Below are 20,547 nucleotides of genomic sequence, written 5' to 3'. Positions count from 1 at the left end.
ATTAACATGAATGCAATCTATAATAAGCAAATATACATATTCCTGTTTGTTAAATGTCATGTTGTTGAATTGTGATGTAGAAATGCCAACACGGAATTAAAATATGTTTAATTCAACAATTAACAATTAAAATTTGTCAAGAATTATTATTTTAGTGGCTTAGCATTGTAAACATACAGCATTAAAAAGTACTGTTATAAGCTGCACTACACATTATTATTGACCGGTTTAACCCTGTAAGACCCAGATATAGAAAAACCTAAAAAGTTATTTTACCTTTCAGATGTTGTTGTAGGAGGCCTTTGATGCAGAAATTAAAGAGTTTAAAAAAAAGTTTATGTATGATTTTAGAGAATATTAATAATAAATAATAATATTGCAAAATTGGGCTTAGATGGGAGCAGAATTCCTGTATTTGTGCTCACGTTGTCTGAACAACAATTCAGAACAACTAAGGGTTCATTTGTAAGGTTGATTGCTTACTACACTAAAAGATATTTTACTTACTTGAATCTGATGAATCCAGTCCAATGAAACAGGAGAGATGTTGTTGAGAGGTTGTGTGAGTTCATGGCCATAAAGCGGGACTTATAAACAAATGTATGATCCAATAGCCTTGTGAGACTGAACAATAGAACCCAATGACTATGTATATGTGGTAAAAAACAAAATAAAATATGACCAGATTGTTTTTTAGGATGGCTAAAGGTAATGTTGTAATTTTACAACAAGGGGTGTTACAGGATTAATGAGCAACACAATATCATACGATATGTCAGCTATAGTGACCATTTTTGATGTTCTAAATCTGTAAAAACATTCAGAAACCTCCCTCTTATTGGTTAAAGGTGATTTATTTCCAAGCTCCTGTATATTTTATTTCTGAGTCGTCTCAGCGTCGCCGACTTCCCAGAGCGGCAGCATTTAGCGAGCTGAGCCTGAGGCGCCACGCTTCCCTCCAGAGGCGAAAGGTTATACGAGTTACCCCGCATTCACATTGTTTGCTTATATAAATACAATTTGGCTTTGTCTCATCGTGGCGGCGGCGACGTGTACATTATACGGGCTAATCATGAAAGGCTTTTTTTTTTTCACGTTGTTTACCTCACCGGAGGGATTGGATTGGATCAGAGAGATAGCATCTCCGCTGGCAAACAAAGAAGGATCCCTGACAATTCCCCTTCTTCAAAAGCAGCATTAGTGGCTCCTTTTTCAAATCCTGTCACCCCTTTTTTTCTGTCTGTGGCTTCCAAGTGACTTTAACACTCCTGTGAATATAAGGAAGTAAAGAACTGTCATCTGCCCCACACACACACACACACACACACACACACACACACACACACACACACACACACAGACACACACACCAGTGTTTTGAATATCCCATCCCCTTCTACCTCTGCAGTATCTCGTCTCGAGCCATTACCTCTGCAGAAAGCAGACTGCTCGACACGCAGTACATAACGCTGCACCGTGTCAGTCTTCGTTAAGGCGGAACCATGTGCACGAGCGCATACCGGCGGCGGCGGCCTCCCTCGGAGACCGTCATCCTGATTTTTTTTTTCAATCCCTCTCGTTTAGACATGATAAGAGATGAGCTTATCACTGCTGCAAATGAACCAATGAGGCGAGAGCGATATCTAAGCTCGCGGGACAACAGTTGATACGTCGGAGGAGGGGCAAAAAAAAAAAAAGGTGGTAGACCCCCCGTTTCATTCGTCATTACATCTCAATAACTCACTCTCTTGTTTTTGCTTCGCAGGTCACAGACGGAGGGACCATCAAGCAGAAAATCTTCACCTACGATGCTATGTTTAATACCAATTACTCTCACATGGAGGACTACCGCCGGCGCGAGGACCTCGTGTACCAATCAACCGTCCGGTGAGCCTCGCCATCCGTCATTAAAACTCTCACCTGCTTCACTCTGACGGCCTTTTGCTCCGTTGTTTTGCAGAACTATAGTGAATTGTACTTGTACTAAATGTACTTCGATTGAGATTGATGCATTTCAATGCTTCCAACCGATTGGATCCTTTGAGTTTTACTACCAAGACACGCAATCACATAATTCCTACCCGATATTTTATTACAAAAGTGCTTCCGAAAAGAGTGATATAAAAAAAGGTTGCATCTTTTCAAATCCCGGTATCTGCATGAGCCACCTCGGTACATAAAGATTAGAAAAACAAAAACATAAATCCCCCTGCAGTGCATTACAAGTGTTCTGTAATCTGCAAAATAGTTTTTTTCCACACAGCAGCAGCAGGGCACTTTTACATGAATCAGACTTTACATGAAGTTAGTTCCTCCTCCGACTTTGACCTGGTTTAAAGTTGCAGCGCCTCCCGACAGGATTAACAACACCGTGGTCGGTAAATTGACTTCTTTTATTTATAGAGCAACCTTTTTAATCCTTCCGACCACCAGACGCCCTTTTTATACCACATGTCAAAATTCACCCACGCACATTCATACCCTGATGGCGTCCTCGCTCCCGTTCTGGCGAAGACACTTTGTCACGCTGCTCGGCGTCCAGCGCCGACCCACGAGGCGACCTTCAAGTGTCCGTATGGGACGAAGCGGTCACGATGTAAACCCGCCCACGCCAGTAGGAGAGGAAACGCTCTGCGAGTTCGATGGCGTGGTAAGAACAAAGAAAGGACTCACACAGATTGGTGGACGGATCAAACACACGACTTTCAACCAGGAGACCTGTGTCCAGGTCGTTTGTGTTCCACCTTCACTTAGCAAACAGCTGTTCATGTCCCGAAGGACGCATTGTTGCGTTCACATCGTTTTAAAGTCCCAGTCGGCGAGTCCGGCGGATCGAGGGCACTCTGTCAGATTTTGAATGTTTACAACTCTCAGGTTCCTCCCCCACGACCACCTAGCTCCTTCCCCTCGACTTCGTGCCCTTTGAAATCCCTTAGATCACGCCACCTTTTAAACGCGGGTCTGATGTTGACTCTGGTTTTATCACAGGCACCGTCGCCATCTTTCTTTTTTTCCTTCTTTTCCACCGGTGTTTTCTTTTCCTTGGTTGTTTTGGACCTCCTCGTTTGGGTTTTTACCGAGGAATTGGAAGCTTGTTGCTACTTCCCTCCGCCTCCCCCCTGTGATAGTGGTACGACCCGAGGGGGGAGGGGCTCTGTGTGTGCACGAACACAGCCCAAACCGCGTGTTTCCTGCAACTGTAGTAGAGCGTCATCGTTTAACGCATAAGTGCTACCCAGGGTCTTAGAAATGGACGCCGACGAGCGTTGATATTTGACGAGTTCAGATTTAGAAAGTAAAACGAGACATGTTCATGTGGTGATGTTCCATCTCCTCGACACTGTGATGAATGCGCCGAGACGAACTCCTTCTCAACTCCATTCCCAGCCATCTGCCGCCGGTGGGACCGGGCCAGCCTGGAGTGTCGGGGCAGAGGGGTCGCCGCGTTATTACATGGAGGACAGGCGACATCGAACAGAGCTCTAATCAGTGGCTCCGCTCGGGACGAAGACTTCAGCGTGAAAAGATTTACGCTAACATCTGGCCCAAGGCTCCCCGTTATTCCCCCGCATACGTATAGCCAGGTAGCTCAGCGCTCCGCTCGGGGAGCATGTAATGTAATCGTGGAGGTGAAACATCTCGGGAGTGTCCGTGATCCGCAGACAAGCGGGGCCCCGGTGTGCATGCATTAACAGGTTTTTCACTGAGCCAGAGGAAGAGGAGAGGCTAGTCGGACGAGGAGTCAGCTGGCTCCGGTCGGCTTGATTACATCCTCAGGAACCGTCTTCCTGTTACCCCCCCCGGGCCTCAGAAATACTGGCTGGCAGCTGTCTTGCCCATCTCCTCATCTCTTTGCTCCTTCTCTCCTCCCACTGCAGAAACCTCCGTGTGAATGTTTCGACAACACAAAAGGAAGCACCGAGCACAACACTGGAATACCTCTGCATTCCTTTTGTAATGATCCTTCTTTCATCCCTTCATCTTGTCCTGCTGCCTTTTTTTGTTGATTCTGCTCATGTACATGTTGTCCTCTCGTGTGTGTGTGTGTGTGTGTGTGTGTGTGTGTCCACCCCATACGTGTGGAGTGGCTGCCCAGCTGAGGATGATTTATCTGGACAATCCTACTATCCCTTTGGGAAAGTAGGCATCATCACAAAAGGAATGGCGTACACACTTACATACGCGTAGACATGGAAACACGAGTACACACGAACAGAAAACACAACCACACACACACACACACACACAGAAACACACGCACACACACACACTTTTCACATGAATCTGCGTCAGTTGGTTGCTACCTGCGCTGACCTGTATCCAGATCTGGATCAGAATGCTGGACCCAGTTAAGTCAACAAGAGGGGGAATGTGGACTCCGATGACGGTCCCACTTTCACCGCGTAACACAGAAGCTCACTACTAAGAAATGCAAAATAAATAAATAAATAAATAAGTCTGATTTCTTTTTTACTCGCTCTAATCTTCCATTTCTACCTGAGAATGGTAAATCTTCTGCACAAAGCCTTAGCAGTCTGACAAATCCACTTGTAGAACCAAAAAATACCTCTGTATCTTTTATAAACTCAGTGCATTTTGTTGGAAACTATATTTTCACCTCACCGCCATATGTGACTATTGTGCCATAATCGAGAAACAGTAATTCTTCTTCCTCTCATGCCGGATTTAGATTGTTAGGCGGATTCAAGAGTGACTTTGATATCGACTTGGTGTGCGTCTTTGACAGCTCCTCACAAATCTCTCAAGACTGGAAGCAGCTGTAAACGTCTCTGCATGTGTAGATTAGTCCTGAGTACCACTAATGATACATCTACATACAAGCACACTTGAAGAACGAAGGACGACCGGTGTTCAAGCAGATCAAATTTATTAAAAATTAAATCTCCCATAAAGGGACGTAGGTGTGATTTTTTTAATAATATATACTATAAAGACTTGTTAATGATCACGGATAAAAAAAAAAACTGCAAATACAAATTTAATTTAACTTGCAGGTGGAAGTTTAAAGCCCCCGCGACCCTGTCTACAGGATAAGCGGTAGAAAATGGATGGATGGATGGAAGTTTAAAGCCTCCCAACCCCCACACAGGCGTGTTAATGATCAGAGCCTTTAGATCTGAAGGTGGGCCGGAGCTGTGGTGGGAATGTATTATGTCACAAATCTTAATCTACCAATGAGAATGATAACGGTGTAATTTGTTTCACAAGAGACTCGGGAAGACGTCCCTGAATGAGTCTGCACACGGAGCCCACGCCGTCCTGAGGACTAATCAGCCACATTAAGTGAAAACACCTGTGTGGGTGTACGGAGGCTTTAAAGTGTTACTTTGCGTTGACATCCACAGCTCACAGAAGAAAGGAAAAAAGGTGCAGATTAAAAATAAAGCCAAAGGATAACAAAGATGGTCATTTGATACCCTTTTCCCTGCATTCAACTGGAGACTGTATAAGAAGTGGACTGCCACGGTGACGTGAACTACTATTTAGAAGCCTCGAGTACGGCTTTTTTTTGCCATTACCGTCTTGGAATTGTTGCAGTGGAAGGAAATGACCATATTTGGAGTGCAGAGGAGCGACGGGTGGATCTGCGGCTGAGCGGCTACATTACTGTGATGTGGACCTATTTGGATTCTGGTTAGCTTCATTATTCAAGGTCAACTTTACAGCTAAGTAAGTCGTCTTAGCAGCTAACTGCATTGGTAGTGACAGTAGCGAGGCCGCGGTAGCGCCCTGTCAATCACAAGGTAGCCCCGCCCCTAAAGCGTTGGTTACATGTCCCGAAAGTACACATATGCAAATGTGTGACTTTGCAGTTACTATCAGAGAGGACACTGAGATTCAATGTCTCCTTCAATTCCCCTTGTGACTCGTCCACCTTAATTACGTTATTAATATTTTAATGAAATCATTCATTTTAAATCATCTTAGTGAGTGAAAACTTTATCTTCAATTGGTTATGAATAATATGCAAGACGTCGTGCACAGTGAATGAAACCTGAGTTTCCAAAATAAATGAAACTTCTCTTTGGAGCCTATTCTTCACCTGAAATTGTTTTGTGTTTATGTTTAATCCTAAACGTTAATTTTTATAGTTTTCCAAACAGGTTTGATTTTCCACATTCAATCACCTTCTGATTGGTGTTTGTGCACTCAGAGCCGCCGTAAACGTCACTTCAAGCGCGCCTCCGTTCGTGAGCAAATTAATAAAGAGTACAGGGATGAATTTATAGATATATTGTGTGCAGAAGAGCTTGGAATCAGGGATGGTTGATATCGATCGCACAAACAAAGCATGAATAAAAAAGGATTGGACGGTAGTGATTTTGGACTCGCAGTATTTCGCACCCACATAATTAATTCAGGTTTCTTCTTGCAAATTTTCCCAACAAATAGAATAATAAAACAGACTCAGTGTGCTAAAGTTTCTGTGCATAACGATTTTCTCCCCCAGATTATTGTAAAAATGAGCCAAACTTTACCTCAACGCTTGTTTTCATCATACCTCAATGTATTTCCTACCTATTTTATCGCTGAACTCTCTCCTCTTTGCACTTACTATGACGTAACCAGCCGGCACAAAGCCAATCGCACCTCTCTCGGCTCTCAGGGAATCACAGCATTATCCTCGTCATGTTTCGTGCTCATTCCTTCAGGAAACACACGGGCGACTACAAACCCCCCCCCCCCCCCCCCCCCCCGTCCTCCAGGCAATGAGGCCTTCGAGTCACCCGTCTCCACTCATCCGCCCGTAACGCTTCAGACCAGAAAGAGTATCTGACAATGTGCTAATGAATTTGATGCCGAGATTGACTGGACGAGCCATCGGACGGCGCTCCGTCAAGACGACTCTGCTTGGCTCTCCATCTCGTGGGCCGGTTTGCATTTGCTTTTGCATTTGCAGGCAGGAGGAGTTCTGCAGGAACAGGAAAGCGCTTTCAGATGCAACTCCTGGGGGACGATCGATCTCTGTTTGCGGTGTGCTGTTTTTGATGCTCCTCCGTGGGGGCCCATTGCTATCGATCCCTCCCACCGTGTGTGTGCTGTTTTCTGGCGTACGGTTTGTAGGCGTTGTTGTATGTTCATTCAACTACATTGCATATTAAATATCGATTAATTCGATGCATCGATGAATCGATTGTCAGTCCTAGCGATTCAACTAAATCCACCTGCTAAAATAAATAAATAGCATGAATCGTTTTGGCTTTACCAATAATCGATATAAAAGCATTTAATCGGATGAATCTTGATTCTTAATTTTGATTAATGTTTTAATACGTTTTTATTTTGCTAGACTGTGGAAAAGGCGGTTTCCTGTTTGCCGTTTTTACCTCGATTTGCTTTCGCCCGCTAATCGGCTTTTGTGACTCGCTTATTAACAAAGTCCGCAATTTCAAAATAAAATAAAAGGACAAAAGGATTCAAACATGAACAAATTAGAAAAAGAGAGTAAATAACAGAAGAGGGGATTGGGGACCCTGCAAGTAGGGTAAGTGGAAGTTACAGAGGGAATTGTCTGGTAAAAATGTGTAAATTTCAAAAAAAGGAAACGGCTATCGGCTAGAACCATGTATTGTTATTTTGTGCTTGGATGCATTCGTTACTGCAGGACTCAGAACACTCATAAATGCATGCTTAACAGTTTGCTTAAGTGTTCTCAAAACTGCTTTATACTTTTAATCACATAATAATAATAATTTGTGTGTGGCACAGTTGATGCTACTCCTGATTTATCAGGTTAATCAAAGCAATGCTGGTGATGGTGAAAGAAAATAATCTACTATGTGAGTTATTATGATGACGAATGGGAGAAGGCTGTAAAAAAAGAAGTAGTACTCTGATTCACATGTTCCATTTTTTTCTCCGTGAGCAGATTCTCAATGGGTTAGCACCTCCGAAATGCATGACATCAAAGATTAGAGGGGATGTTAAACAATTAATTCCGCCACATTTAATATTTAGCCGAACTCTCGCTGCGAGGAGTTGCTGCTTTCCTCTTCTTTTCCTCGCCGAATTCTGATGGATGCGTCTCGCTGGCGAACGGGTGGAGAATTCAGAAGCAGGCAGCCACTCAGAAATGCTGTTCTCTGTGGCCTCCTTCACCCCGTCTTCCGGGCCGATACTTCCACGCTTTGAATTATCTTACCCGCGGGTTTCCCTGCTCTTGCCTTGGTTTTGGATCCGTTGAATTGCAGCGGTTGGGATTGAGCATCGGAGAGCTACGGCTTTGTTTGTTAAAAAGACACAAAGCAACGGGCTACATCAGCGTTTACTGTAATGTTGCCAGTCAAGACAAAGACAATTACCTCCCCCAGCCGCCACCACAGAAAGATTCACTGTGCTATTCTCATCATTTTGCACTGCGGTGGAACAAAAAGAAGGACTCACTTGTTTTATGCTTATCCCTCGAGGAAATGCAGGGGGAGGAAAAACCTCAATTTATATCTTGGAGTGCTCACTTCTGTTTTTTATACACATACTTTCACTTTTCCAAACATTTGTTTATGATTCCTTGCAGTTAAAGTTAAAGGATACTTCAATTAAATAGCATTATTAAACGTATCAATCCAACTGTCCCTGGCGAGTCGGGTTTCATTAAATATTTTAAGATTTCATAAAAGAGCCAAGAGAATACAAATAGATATAGAAGGAAAATATTTGTCTCATCAGTAGTGTTAGGGAGGAACGCATCGCTGTAATTTAGCTACTTGACCTCTGTGACTAATTCACATTTTAAAATTAAATTATTTTAAAAAAAGTTGTTGAACTTCAGGATTGTTAACAGATACAACACTTTCCACAGGCAACACTAGGGATGAATCAAATGTACTCCAATGTACTTCAGTTGAGGTTGAAGCGCCTTGCTCAAGGGTAGTTCAAAGACATGGAGAGCCACACACACTCAGTCGTGTTTTCATGACTTCTGGGGACATTATGTAACCGTAACCCCAAGTAATTTAACCACAACCAGCCTAATCCGAACCCGAAACCTAACCTAAAAACAAGCCTTCACACTGAATGGAATGATTTACTTTATGGGGACATTTTGTCCCCACAATGTGACTTTGTAATCAGATGAATGTCCCCACAAGAGGGTTAAAACACACACACACACACACACACACAGTGCTGGACTTATTAAAGCCCCGCCGCTGTTCCAACAGAGGTCCCCATCCGAAACAACCCGGCCGGCAAGGACAATCGTTCCTGTTTTTGTGGGAATAAATCACAGGGGCTAAATGTGACTAGTAGCGTCTGACTTTGATTATCACTGGTGACACATTAGCCGAGCGCAGAATACAGATTGTAGCTCTGCGTTGAAAAATCCGCCCTGATCTCAGAGAAACACGTGGCGACGACCTCTTGACAGCGGCGCCGTGGAAACGATGCCAACGGAAAGTCAATTGGGATCCTCCGTTGTGGTGGATGCACAGATTCACAGGTTCAGCAGAAATCTCTGGGGAGGGGGAGATGGTCCAACACAGGACTTTCACAAAGCAGACCATTGTCATTTGTGTTGTACTCCCTTCACTAATAAACATCATTAAGTTACTATCATGTGCACATTTTTTTACTTGAGATTTTTGTCAGTAAAAGTTTTTTGCTGATGCAGCTCAGAGACATCACTCAGCTGGTTAACAAGCAGGTTCAGAATGAAAGAAATTGAGGGTTCGAATCCCGCCTGCATCTCTTACAGAATGCATGTATGAAACTTTTGTGTTTATTGTTGTGTTTTCTCTGTCACAGTTAAATAAATGTTTAATAAACATCATTACACATTTTAATGAATATTGTTTTGCTGAGAAATTGTTTAAAAAACTTTTATTGTATCCTCTTACTCTTAAAAAACAATAAAGTAGAGAGAATCGTGTGTGAAATAAATGTGTCTGATGAACAAACGATGTCTTTATCAGTGATAAATGACACAAACGACTGTGGGTCATCTTATTGGACCTTTTTGGCGTTTAAAATGCAGGTATCATCATTAAAATGATGTAGCACTAATAATAATGAGCATATAATTGATACATTACTGATACTAATGAGCTTCATTAATTTCACATGAGTTCATAATTATTTCATTGTTTATGAAGAACTTATGAAGGTTCAAAGTAAAATTAAATCAAAGCGGTAAGCAAGTACAATGAAGTTGGCAAGAATTTACTTCTAAACTAGAACATTTGTAACATTTACACATTTTTTTACATTTACTTAAAAGTCTAAAGTCTTCACTGTGTCTGCAGTATTGGTAGCATCTCAAGCTAACTGACATTACCTCCCATTGTGAACACTTAATTATTATTATTACCAATATTACCATAGATCAACAGATGAGTGATTGATCTGTATTTAGAGCCTTATTTCCATAACCTCACAACTTTCTCATCAAATGTTGCATCACTGCTTAAATACTGCTCAAATGCAAAGATCGGCATCGACTCACAAACTCTTATCTTGCAGGCTCCCGGAGGTCCGGATCTCCGACAACGGGCCTTACGAATGCCACGTGGGCATCTACGACCGAGCGACGAGGGAGAAGGTTGTCCTGGCTTCAGGGAATGTTTTTCTTACTGTTATGTGTGAGTACCTTTCAGTCGGTGTCTTCATTGTATTCCATGTGTTTCTGGTTAAAACCGTGTGGGACACGGGTTTCATGTGGAGGGACCATTCAAAGTCGGCGGGTTTGGACTGTAGAACAAAGATGGAGAAGACTGGATGCTGTGCAGGCCTGCCGGCGGGAGACGCATCCATCTTGATCACTCAACAAAAGAAAGTGCAAGGTTTCTTCTTTTATGTGAGGTGCTGCAGGGGGGATGTTTTAAAACCGGCGGTACTAGATGTTGGATGTGCTGGGGGTTTTCAGACTGTAACAGGGACAGTCTTTGGTGGAAAAAAATATCAACTAGTGTGTTGGATATCGCAGGTAATGCAATTGTTTAGAGATTTGCACCATGTGCTCGCAGACTTTTTAGCAGTTCAATTAAATGGACAAGAAAGCAATTCATCTAAATCTCTGTTGCAGCTGTGCAACATTCAAATATTCTGTTTCACTCTGACTTTGAAGTGACTACAGTCTTTATTTTTAAAGTTGTAAGACAAAACCATAAACCCTAAAGCATACCCTGCTTCTGTCTATTTTACTCAGATAACTATCAGATCATAGTTTGTTTAAAATGAGCTTTGTGCCGTATTGAAGAAGATTTGAAACTAGCGACCATAAACTCGTGTTTACAATATTTACTGAGGTAATGAATCAAGTGAGAAGTAGGGTGGTTTTCTTCTATACAATCAAATTTATTTGAGTCTCCCCCTGCTGGTCATTAGAAATAATGCAAGTTTAAGGCACTTCAGCATTTGGCTTCACTTTTCAGCCTGGGAGGTTGCCTCCTGTATGCTAATAAGTTTGCCTTATTAACTGGTGATCAAATGTCACCACTTTGTTCCGCTGCCCCCAAGTGGCAAAACATTTCAGTTATCGCAGATTTACGGTCCGTGGATTGGTGTATTTATCTCTTACCTCCTTTTTGTAAATGTATTTTCTAAACCTGCATTATATGTCACTGTGAAGAAAAAACATCTGCACTCCTCATCTGTGGTGTTGAAATAGGACAGACCCCAGCACTGTTGTGTTTGGATGAAAACTAATGTTTCATTAATTTCATTGGCGATCAGCTGTCTCCCGCCAGCCTGGTATGAATTTGACGAGTCAGCTGTTTCTGCTGCATGTCCAGGTGGTTTTGGCGTGAAAGCGTTGAGATGAGATGATAAATGAGATACCACTCGGGTGGACGTTGGCTTGGAGAATATAAACAACGACAATAAAGACAACAGGTGCATTCATCACCAATGAATACCAAAGATATGTTATCCAGTGGTTTATACAGTAGATAATATTATCATTATCTATGTTTGCTTTCTCCCCTGTGGCTACGATTTCTTTGTCCCGCTGTCATGACCGTCTGCAAGAATTCATGAAAAACATTTCCTCGTGGGAGATGTACATTGTGTGATGTGTATTATTTTTTTTATAAGTCATATTTGTATTGACATTTTCTGATTTCAAGGACAAAAACCCAAAACACCACAATAGAAAATAAATAAAATACAAACTCACCAATGTGTCCAAAGACAGTCCCAGGAAGTAGTCCTATCCTCCGCCCACCTATCAGTCTGTTTAGCATTGGCTCATAGGATGAAGCCTCGACCACCCAGTCTTTCAAGCCTTTTTGCTTTTTGAAATATTAGGGATTTTGGATTTATCCCCTTAAACCCAATTCAGGGGTCAGAGGTGTCGCTGAACCGAGCCAGCCACTCAACGTGTGTTAAGAGTGCAGCGTATCGAGGTTTTATGATATTGGAAGCTGTGTATTTTAATCACACCATATCTGTAAAAATCTCATAAGAAGTTGGAAATTAGCAATACTTATAAAACTGCCTGTTTTCATATTCTGTGTCGGGAACACGTTAAATGTCATCATCCCCTATCGTAGAAGATGAATTCTAAATGTTGTGGCGTGATCGGCCTCCGGCTACGTAACAATTGATTACGTTTCCGAGGCGATACGGATGTAGAATGTCTCCCATTAGGAGGTTATTGCTTCCTTCAACTGTGAACCTGACAGAAATAGACTTGTCGATTCCACTGAAAATTCAAGTTGATGGGAATGATGTCCTTTTTTTCTCTCTCGCTGCAACAGCAAGTTTTCAACATTTGGTGGAAGGTATCGGGGCCCACTACTTTTCCGATCTTTTTTGCTTCCCTTCAAACCGCATTGCCTCTGTGATACAACTTATACCCTGATATCTCATTTAATCACGAGAGGACGTTGTGCGCCCGTAGCCTATTGCTCAGCCTGCGCTGTAATTATTGTATTTAAGCCCCCCCCCCCTCCTAACGACAGCTGTTTCGCCTGCCTCTGATGTATCAATTCCTGCAGCAGAGACATGCTGTTCTCCATGTGGTCCAATGGCTAATTAGCAGCGGCGAATATTTCCAGTGGAACACCAGAGGAAAGACATCGTGTGACAATATTACTCCATTATCACATAACACAGAACTGCCTATGGTTTTCATGTTTCCTCCCCCGACCGCCCCTTTTGACTTAGACGTTCATTTCTCTTTAACTAAGCCCTTGACCGTCTGCTCTGTTCAATTTGATGACCAATCCCATGCCTCTGTCTGAGCGCCCCCTCCCCCACACACTTTCGTCAGTGAAAGACTTTTATCAATTGTAGGGGATTTACTCAGTTAACTGTTTCTGGTTCCAGCGACGGGTGGGAAGAAGTGAGCGATGCAGTGGTGGGGATAGTTGGAGCACCCCGAACTCAGCTGGGTCTTAAATCACCACTCCACAAGAGAAGAAGAAGAATGGCCTCTGGCGTTGTGGCTAATTGCCGTCTAAACTGAAACAGAATTATTCATAACCTATTAGTGTGTCAAGTTCAGTGGGAAGTAAAGAAGTAGAAAAAAGACGAGAGGAGAAAGGAAAAAGAAAATTGCAGGGTGGAAAAAAAAGTTAATTAATAGGAAGCGGTACACGGAGAGTATTTTAATTTTTTAAAGGGCTTCATAAATAAGAATTATCATTTTAATGAATCCCCTGCCAAGAAATTCAATCATCCAGTTTTTAAAAGGCTAAACCCTGAACTCCTGGTACCTTCGTTACTGTCCTTCACTCTCTGGACACGTACGCATGAAAGATACTGTACAGCCAGAGCATATCGCCATGGTTACACTGGTCTTTTGATGCATCTTTTGTGATCTGGTGTTTATTTGATCAGACAGTGATCAGATACATTTGATGGTCTAAGGAGCGGCTCTATAATGGTGGAAAGACACATTTAATTTCCCCCATAAAACCCCTGGAACCTCCTACAAATGTCAGCAATATAAATATAAATACATTATGCAATTATAACCCGATCTGCTTTTATTAATCCACAACATGTTCCCAACATTTCCAAATTATGTGGTTGGGATGGGGGGAGAGGTGAACCCCTCATGACCTCGCCTACCTAGGAGCCAGGAAGTATGTACCATTTGAAATAATTTTAATCAGTTTCCTACAAATCCTTCACAATAAAAGCACCTTGTTGGTTTTTTTTTTATTCAAAAGCTTTTATTTTAAAGCAGCATTTTTTCAATATACCATATGTATATATGTACTATATCCCCTGGACATCGCATCAAAAAGCTTTTATCTTGATAATGAGATTAATGAATAAGATGCAGCACCAATAACTCGGGCACAAATCGTTTACCCTTTAACCCGAACAAGCTGTCATGGTGCACTCCGCCTGTAAAGATAATTATTGACGGATAACTGTATGATAATTCATGAAGAGGCACTCTGTTGTTATCAAAGTTCAACATCAACATCCGAACTGAAAGGTCATGGATGAGAAGTTCATCGTGAGAAAACGCTGAAATCAGCTGAAGGACAGAATCTTTATTAGGGTATTGAGTTTACTGTCAAATCACATTCCGTCTCCGCCTGCAGAGGAAATATTCAACAAGATGTAAAATACACAGAACTGACAGTGTCATAGAGTTTGGCCTTTTGACCACGCCTTCCTCTCTGTAATAGCTTCAATGATGAGGACTCAGTTGATGGACGTCAGTATTTTGACATAAAGAGAAGGTTAATTAAATAACTAAGAATAAATAAATAAGCAACTTCATGGTTAAGTTAAAATGTGTTGTTACTAGAAGCACATGCAAACAACTACAACTGTAACTCATTTGAATACAACTTGTCCAACAATATCAATGTTTTATTTATCCAGGATAATCCCTTTGGGATCTTGAATTGCTTTTACAAAGTGAGTCCTGGTAAAGATGGCAAAGTTTCACATAAAAACACAGGTAATATACTCAAAAACAAAAAAGCAAGTTGACAACAAACAAAAAAATCATAGAAAGAGATGACAAATTGCATCAATCAAAGAATTCTCATCCGGTGTTGGGTCGAGTACATTATGATTCCTCGAATGAATTATTTCCTTGCAAAAGAAAAAAAGCTAATTTTCTTTTTGCGAGACACGATGTAATGATGATTTTAAAAGACAGATTTAAAAAAAAAAAGAAGCAATTTACAGTTTGTCGATTTCATTATCTAAAGGCAGAACGAGACATGATGTATCCTTCACATTAATTTGTATTTCACAAAATGGGTTATTCACATGAATTGTAAATAAAATTCGACCTAAAATGAGACACAATTTTGTTTAGCTTCAGTTTACTTATGTTCATGGTTGACCTTTAACCTTTGACCTTGGTTCCCACCAAACTATACACTTTGATTTAACTGCAAGTCTACAAAGCTTTCGCTGTAATCAAAGCTTTTTCAATGTCAAAGTCATTGTGAAATACGTTGAGTGCTTGAGATCACTTTAGCCAATTACAACAATTAAGAGCTGGATTTTTAAATAAAAGAAATTGGGCACTTTTCTCAATATTTAATTGTTCTCTAACAAGTCATGTTTTGTTGAGCATTTAAATTGTTGTATTGGACTTGAAGGACACAACATATCAAACTTTATTGCAGTGTCACTGATGTATTGTGTATTGTGATTTCAATACTTGAGGGATAGACTTCTGACCCATCGCCACCAATCACATGGAAATAGATATTTCACAGCGCAGACGCTGACATATCCATCCCCGTAAAGCTAAGGTCATAATATCCGGCTTTTGGTGGGTGAAAGAAATCAATACCTCTTTTCCCCCAATGGTCGAGATAGGGTCATTATTTGTTATTACCCAAAGTGATTTCTATGCCACATTCCAAAGATGAGAAGGAAAGGTTATTTGTCTCCTTTGAATGGAGGCTGACCTTGGGGGACGCCGCCTCCTGGTTGATCTGAGCGTAGCGTCCGATACGACTGAGGTTGTTGTGTTGTTGTCTGTATCACATGACCGCCGGGTTGCCGGAGGAACATCTTAATAGCCCCCCTCGTGTTTAAACATCACGTCACGTATCTCCGGAAAAATCCTTTCTTTTAACCTTTTGTGAAGCGAGAGGATGTAATTTAAAGGATACCCTTCAACGAGGCGGCGTGGCTGGGTATTTATAACCCCGGGAAACAGAGATGAGCGCTAAGGTGTAGAGGGACTAATTACCTTCTCATCCCATAAAACTGGGATTCGCTTCAATAATGGATGCCCGACTTTAATTAAGCGCTGTGTATATTTAGGCGCTCGTTTATAAATGGGTGGGATTAATGGCGTACGAGGCCGGGGGCCAACGACAGCGACGCCTGCAGACACTGCAGTTCGGCGTGCTCCTGAGGAAGAGTTAAGGGCCGTGTGCGAGTGCATGCGAAGGCTTGTTTGGGTGGCGGGGTTTTTGATGGATTGCATCCGGGGGAAGTAGAGGAAGAACTGGATCTAGTTCTTCAGCTTCAGACGGGACGGCGGTTCTGACCGCCGCATGGCGAAGTGTACTCGGCGGCGTCTTTCAGCACGCCTCGGTCCCCCGGGGGATTGTTTCAAGAGTGCTTGATCCGATTCTCCATTACTCTCTCATTTAGCCTCCGTGTCACCTTCCTGCTCATCACACTTCATGTCTTATAGCGTGCTGTCAGCATCGCAGCCGCTTCCATTGATTTTTTTTGTGCAAAAATGCTTCATGCAGGAAGCGACGGCGATCTCTATTTGAGTGCATTGAGTCTTTTTTCTTCTTCTTGAGATGATTTCATCTGATCCGTCGCCGCTCCTCAGTGTTCCTTACTACAACACGTTGGCTTGGAGTCCATTGCAGGGAAAGAATGAAAATGAAATTCAAAGAGCAGATGAATTATTAAAAGTCTGTCTTTGAGCTAAAACTCTGGGGTGATAATTGAGGCAAAAATAAACAACCCATGGGCTTCCTCAAGGATTTCTCTACCCAACACTGAACTGTTGTCTGCTTCCTTCCATGCGGTCGGAGTTTTGTCTGTTTTCCTTCTACGTAAAGTTTCGGCTTCTCTCATTTCATTTTGAGGCAGAATTTGGAAACCTTTTCATTGGCTTCATTTGGGTGCGGCGGCATAATCTTGCAATTACATTAGCAGCTGTACTGTATCTCATTTGTGGCCGCATTAACAACAAGCCATTTAAAACAAATTTCCCCACCAGCTTATTTCGGTGCCTCGTTCAGTCGACATTTGCCGGGCGGTCATCGGCGGGGCGGTCAACGGCGGGGCGGTCATCGGCGGGGCAGCCGGCGCTCGCCGAGGCTGCGGCCTCATAAAGAGCCTGATTTCGTATCCGGAGAGTTTACACAGCAAACAAAACAAAACAAGCATCTGACGGTTGCATCATATCTTCTGCTTATATTCTTTCCAATAAAAAGGCTGCAGGATGCAATATTTTGGCCCGATGACTTTTTATCAGCTCCAACCTGGGTTCAGCCTTACAGACGAGCACCACGGTGACGCTGCAACAAAATGAATATTTTTGTTGAATATGTGTTGGGGTACTAGCAGGAGCAGATTCGGTTATTAACAGATAATTATTACTATCAATATAATTATGGACATTAATAATGATATTAATATATGATTCAAATATGATTATTAATGTACGGGGCACCACCCTGAAATCAGGGAAAAGATAACCAAAACTGTACTCAGTCAAGTAGACTATATAAGAGATTCTAGACTCACTTGTTGACCTGGACTCTGCATAGCCTCCCTCCTTAACCCCCCACATAATCTAGAAAATGCAACATGCCGATCACCAGATTAACCTACTGTGCGATGTTTTATTTAACGCCGTGGTTCAGATGTCCGTCCGTCCCCCAGAATGAGCAGCTGTCAGTGCTTCTCTCTGCACACAGCGTTTGATTTTATCTCTCTACCTCCACAAGTCGACGGTTACTGCTGCTCTGTGCCGCACAAGAGGACACCGCAGGCTCGTGAACCCGGCGGCGCGGCCAGATCGCAGTCTAGTGCGCCTCGCCAAGGGCGTTGGGAGTTTCATGGCCAGACTCCTTTGGCAAGCCGGCGGTGCACTTGGGCACAGAGCGGGATCAGAAAGATTATTATCATCGTCGCCGACGGGTTTTGGGGGGCGAAACGAGCCTGTTGATGTGCAAACTGTGTCGAATAATTAATCACAACAACACATTTGATGTGCACATGAGTACGGAGGGATTCTTCGCTTATTTTACAACAGGCTGACGCCAGTTGCACAGGATTTAACCAGCGGATCTGCCGTGAATGATTGTGGCTTAACAGTGCGCAACATCACTCCAGTTGGAGACTGCAGATGGGAGCGACACCTGCTGCCGTCAGATGGCTGTAAAGAGAGTCATCAGTGTAAAGGAAAGGCCTTCAGTCCACCGGCATGACGGAGCTCCATTCTGCCCAGCTGGTATTTATAAGGGGGAAAGAAAATCAGGTTTTAAAGTTTAAAACCAGTGTTGTTATCTTCACAAATAACTCAATTACAAATATTAGCAAATCAATTAATGTTTGCAAATACAAATTATTGTGAACCACCAAACATAATTAGGGACTTTGCTGATTGACAATGTTATCCAGATGCCCATTTAGCAGCATGCTACATTTTTAAAAGGTGTTTTTTTTTTCAACACGATTATCAGCATTGTTGATGCGATGATGTCAGGAAGTGGGCAAATATGCTGATGAACCGTATACATTTAATAAATGATGACAATTGAGTGAAATTTAGAACAGGTAAAAATCGATTCTCTGTTGCTTTGTTCATATCTTTGAATCAAATTAAATACGTCCATCTGTAAATTGTGCATTAATTAGCCAGAGTTTAAGAAGGCCAAGGCATTTCATTTTGAGGCGTGACTGAAGTGCTTGCATTCTCTCTACTGGCCATCAGGGGGCGACTCCTCTGGTTGCAAAATTAAGTCCGATTGCATGGAAGTCTATGAGAAAATGACCTGTACATTTCCGCTATCCAAATATGGTCACTTCTGGTGACTGATTGCAAATAAAAATCTTTATCCAAGATGGCAATAATCAAAAATGCCGAACTCGAGTCCATAAACCGATGGGTGACGTCACGGTGATTGAGTCACCTTCTCATATACAGTGTTTGCGTTTAAGCTTCCATGTTATTAACCCTTTACATGCAGGAGAGCTGATAGAAAGAGAGAAGCGTGTCCACACACATTGGCTTTAATAACTAAACCAAATATTAATACTGTGCAGCGGAGTGGTGCAGCTCCTTAGGGAGCGCCCATGCATCCAATGACGGGGGGTTTCGCTGTGTGTGTGTGTGTGTGTGTGTGTGTGTGTGAGACAGAGACGGTGGGCCTCTGTGGGCCATCGAAGGGGAGTCAGTGCATGTTTAGTATGAGCTACACTCGGTCATGAAATAAATGTTACAGCTCCTCGACAGCCGAGCTCCTGTGTTTTGTTTACCAGCAACTGCATCCAATGACGTGGGGTTTCGCTGTGTGTGTGTGTGTGTGTGTGTGTGTGTGTGTGTGTGTGTGTGTGCGTGTGTGTGTGTGTATGTGTGTGTGTGTGGAGCCGTCTCCTCTGTGATCCATGACCACAGTCAGTACGGGGACTCAGGTTGTTTTAGACACAGCAGTCGAATTATTGCACTGTATTGTTATATCGAATGCAGCACATAAGTATTATTCAAATATTATTTATTATTATTATATTATATTTCTATTACAATTTGACCTCTCTGCGTTTAACTCCACCCTAAACATTTTTATGAAGCGTTCTCCAGTGTCTCACTCCAATGACAGCTAGACATGCAGACACTAGGACCCAGGGGATCGAATTGCCCTCCTCAAAGTATTCTTAATTATCTTCAAATAGAGATCATTCACTGCGGGTGAAATGTGTTCAAAGCTACGGACCTAGCTACGGGAATGTGATGACATAGTATACAGACCAATAAAAACCCACACAGGAAGAGTGGGTCAAACAAACAGGACTTTCAACCAGCAGACCCGTGTTCCTGTCCTCAAGTGTTGCGATATTTTTGACGAGACAGCGCCACGTGCAGGCCGACATATTTGCTTCATACACAATTCAATCATATGAGGCCATTTACCAATTTTATTTGTCTATATCTGCATTTAAAGCCCTGTTTTCTCCTCTTTTTTTTGCTCCAGCTCACAGCTGAGTAGAACATCATGCTAAGTGTACTATCCATTTTTCTCCTCCTCAGTGCACCCACTTAATGGTGGGAGACCCCGCAGTTCGGCTGCTCGTTTAAAACGGAGGCGAGTCCAGAGTAGACCGCGCTGCTTCCACCGCCATATGGCACTTATGTTAAAGAGCAGGAATTAGGGCCGTGCCGAGTGTACCGGGTCGCCAAAATGAACAAGTACCATTTTGTGACATCGAAGGATGTTTATACCCCGTTAAAAACAACGCTTCTTATGCCTGATGGAGAAGGAATATCATTTCAAGTCAGCGAGTCATATAAAAAAATTGGTCAAGTCAAGGTCGTTGTATACACAAAAGTTGTACAATTGACACTGAGACGTTGTTTTCGACAAGAAGAAACATTCTGAAATTCAGCATTTTTTTATTTGGTTT

General features: G+C 42.5%; 1 protein-coding gene across 2 annotated transcripts in view; it reads left to right on the top strand.

Moving 5' to 3' along the window:
• The window catches only part of igsf21a (immunoglobin superfamily, member 21a), a 173,282-nt gene that overhangs the window by 96,982 nt on the left and 55,753 nt on the right, over positions 1 to 20,547 (top strand). For both annotated transcript variants that reach the window (XM_084020896.1, XM_084020897.1), the window contains exons 3-4: positions 1,766 to 1,887; positions 10,480 to 10,598. In XM_084020896.1, coding sequence (XP_083877022.1) covers positions 1,766 to 1,887; positions 10,480 to 10,598 — 241 coding nt within the window. The remainder of the gene's footprint in view (positions 1 to 1,765; positions 1,888 to 10,479; positions 10,599 to 20,547) is intronic.

This window comes from Eutrigla gurnardus (assembly GCF_963514095.1).
Source record: "Eutrigla gurnardus genome assembly, chromosome: 2".
Taxonomy (NCBI): domain Eukaryota; kingdom Metazoa; phylum Chordata; class Actinopteri; order Perciformes; family Triglidae; genus Eutrigla; species Eutrigla gurnardus.
This window is presented reverse-complemented; position numbering and strand designations above follow the sequence as displayed.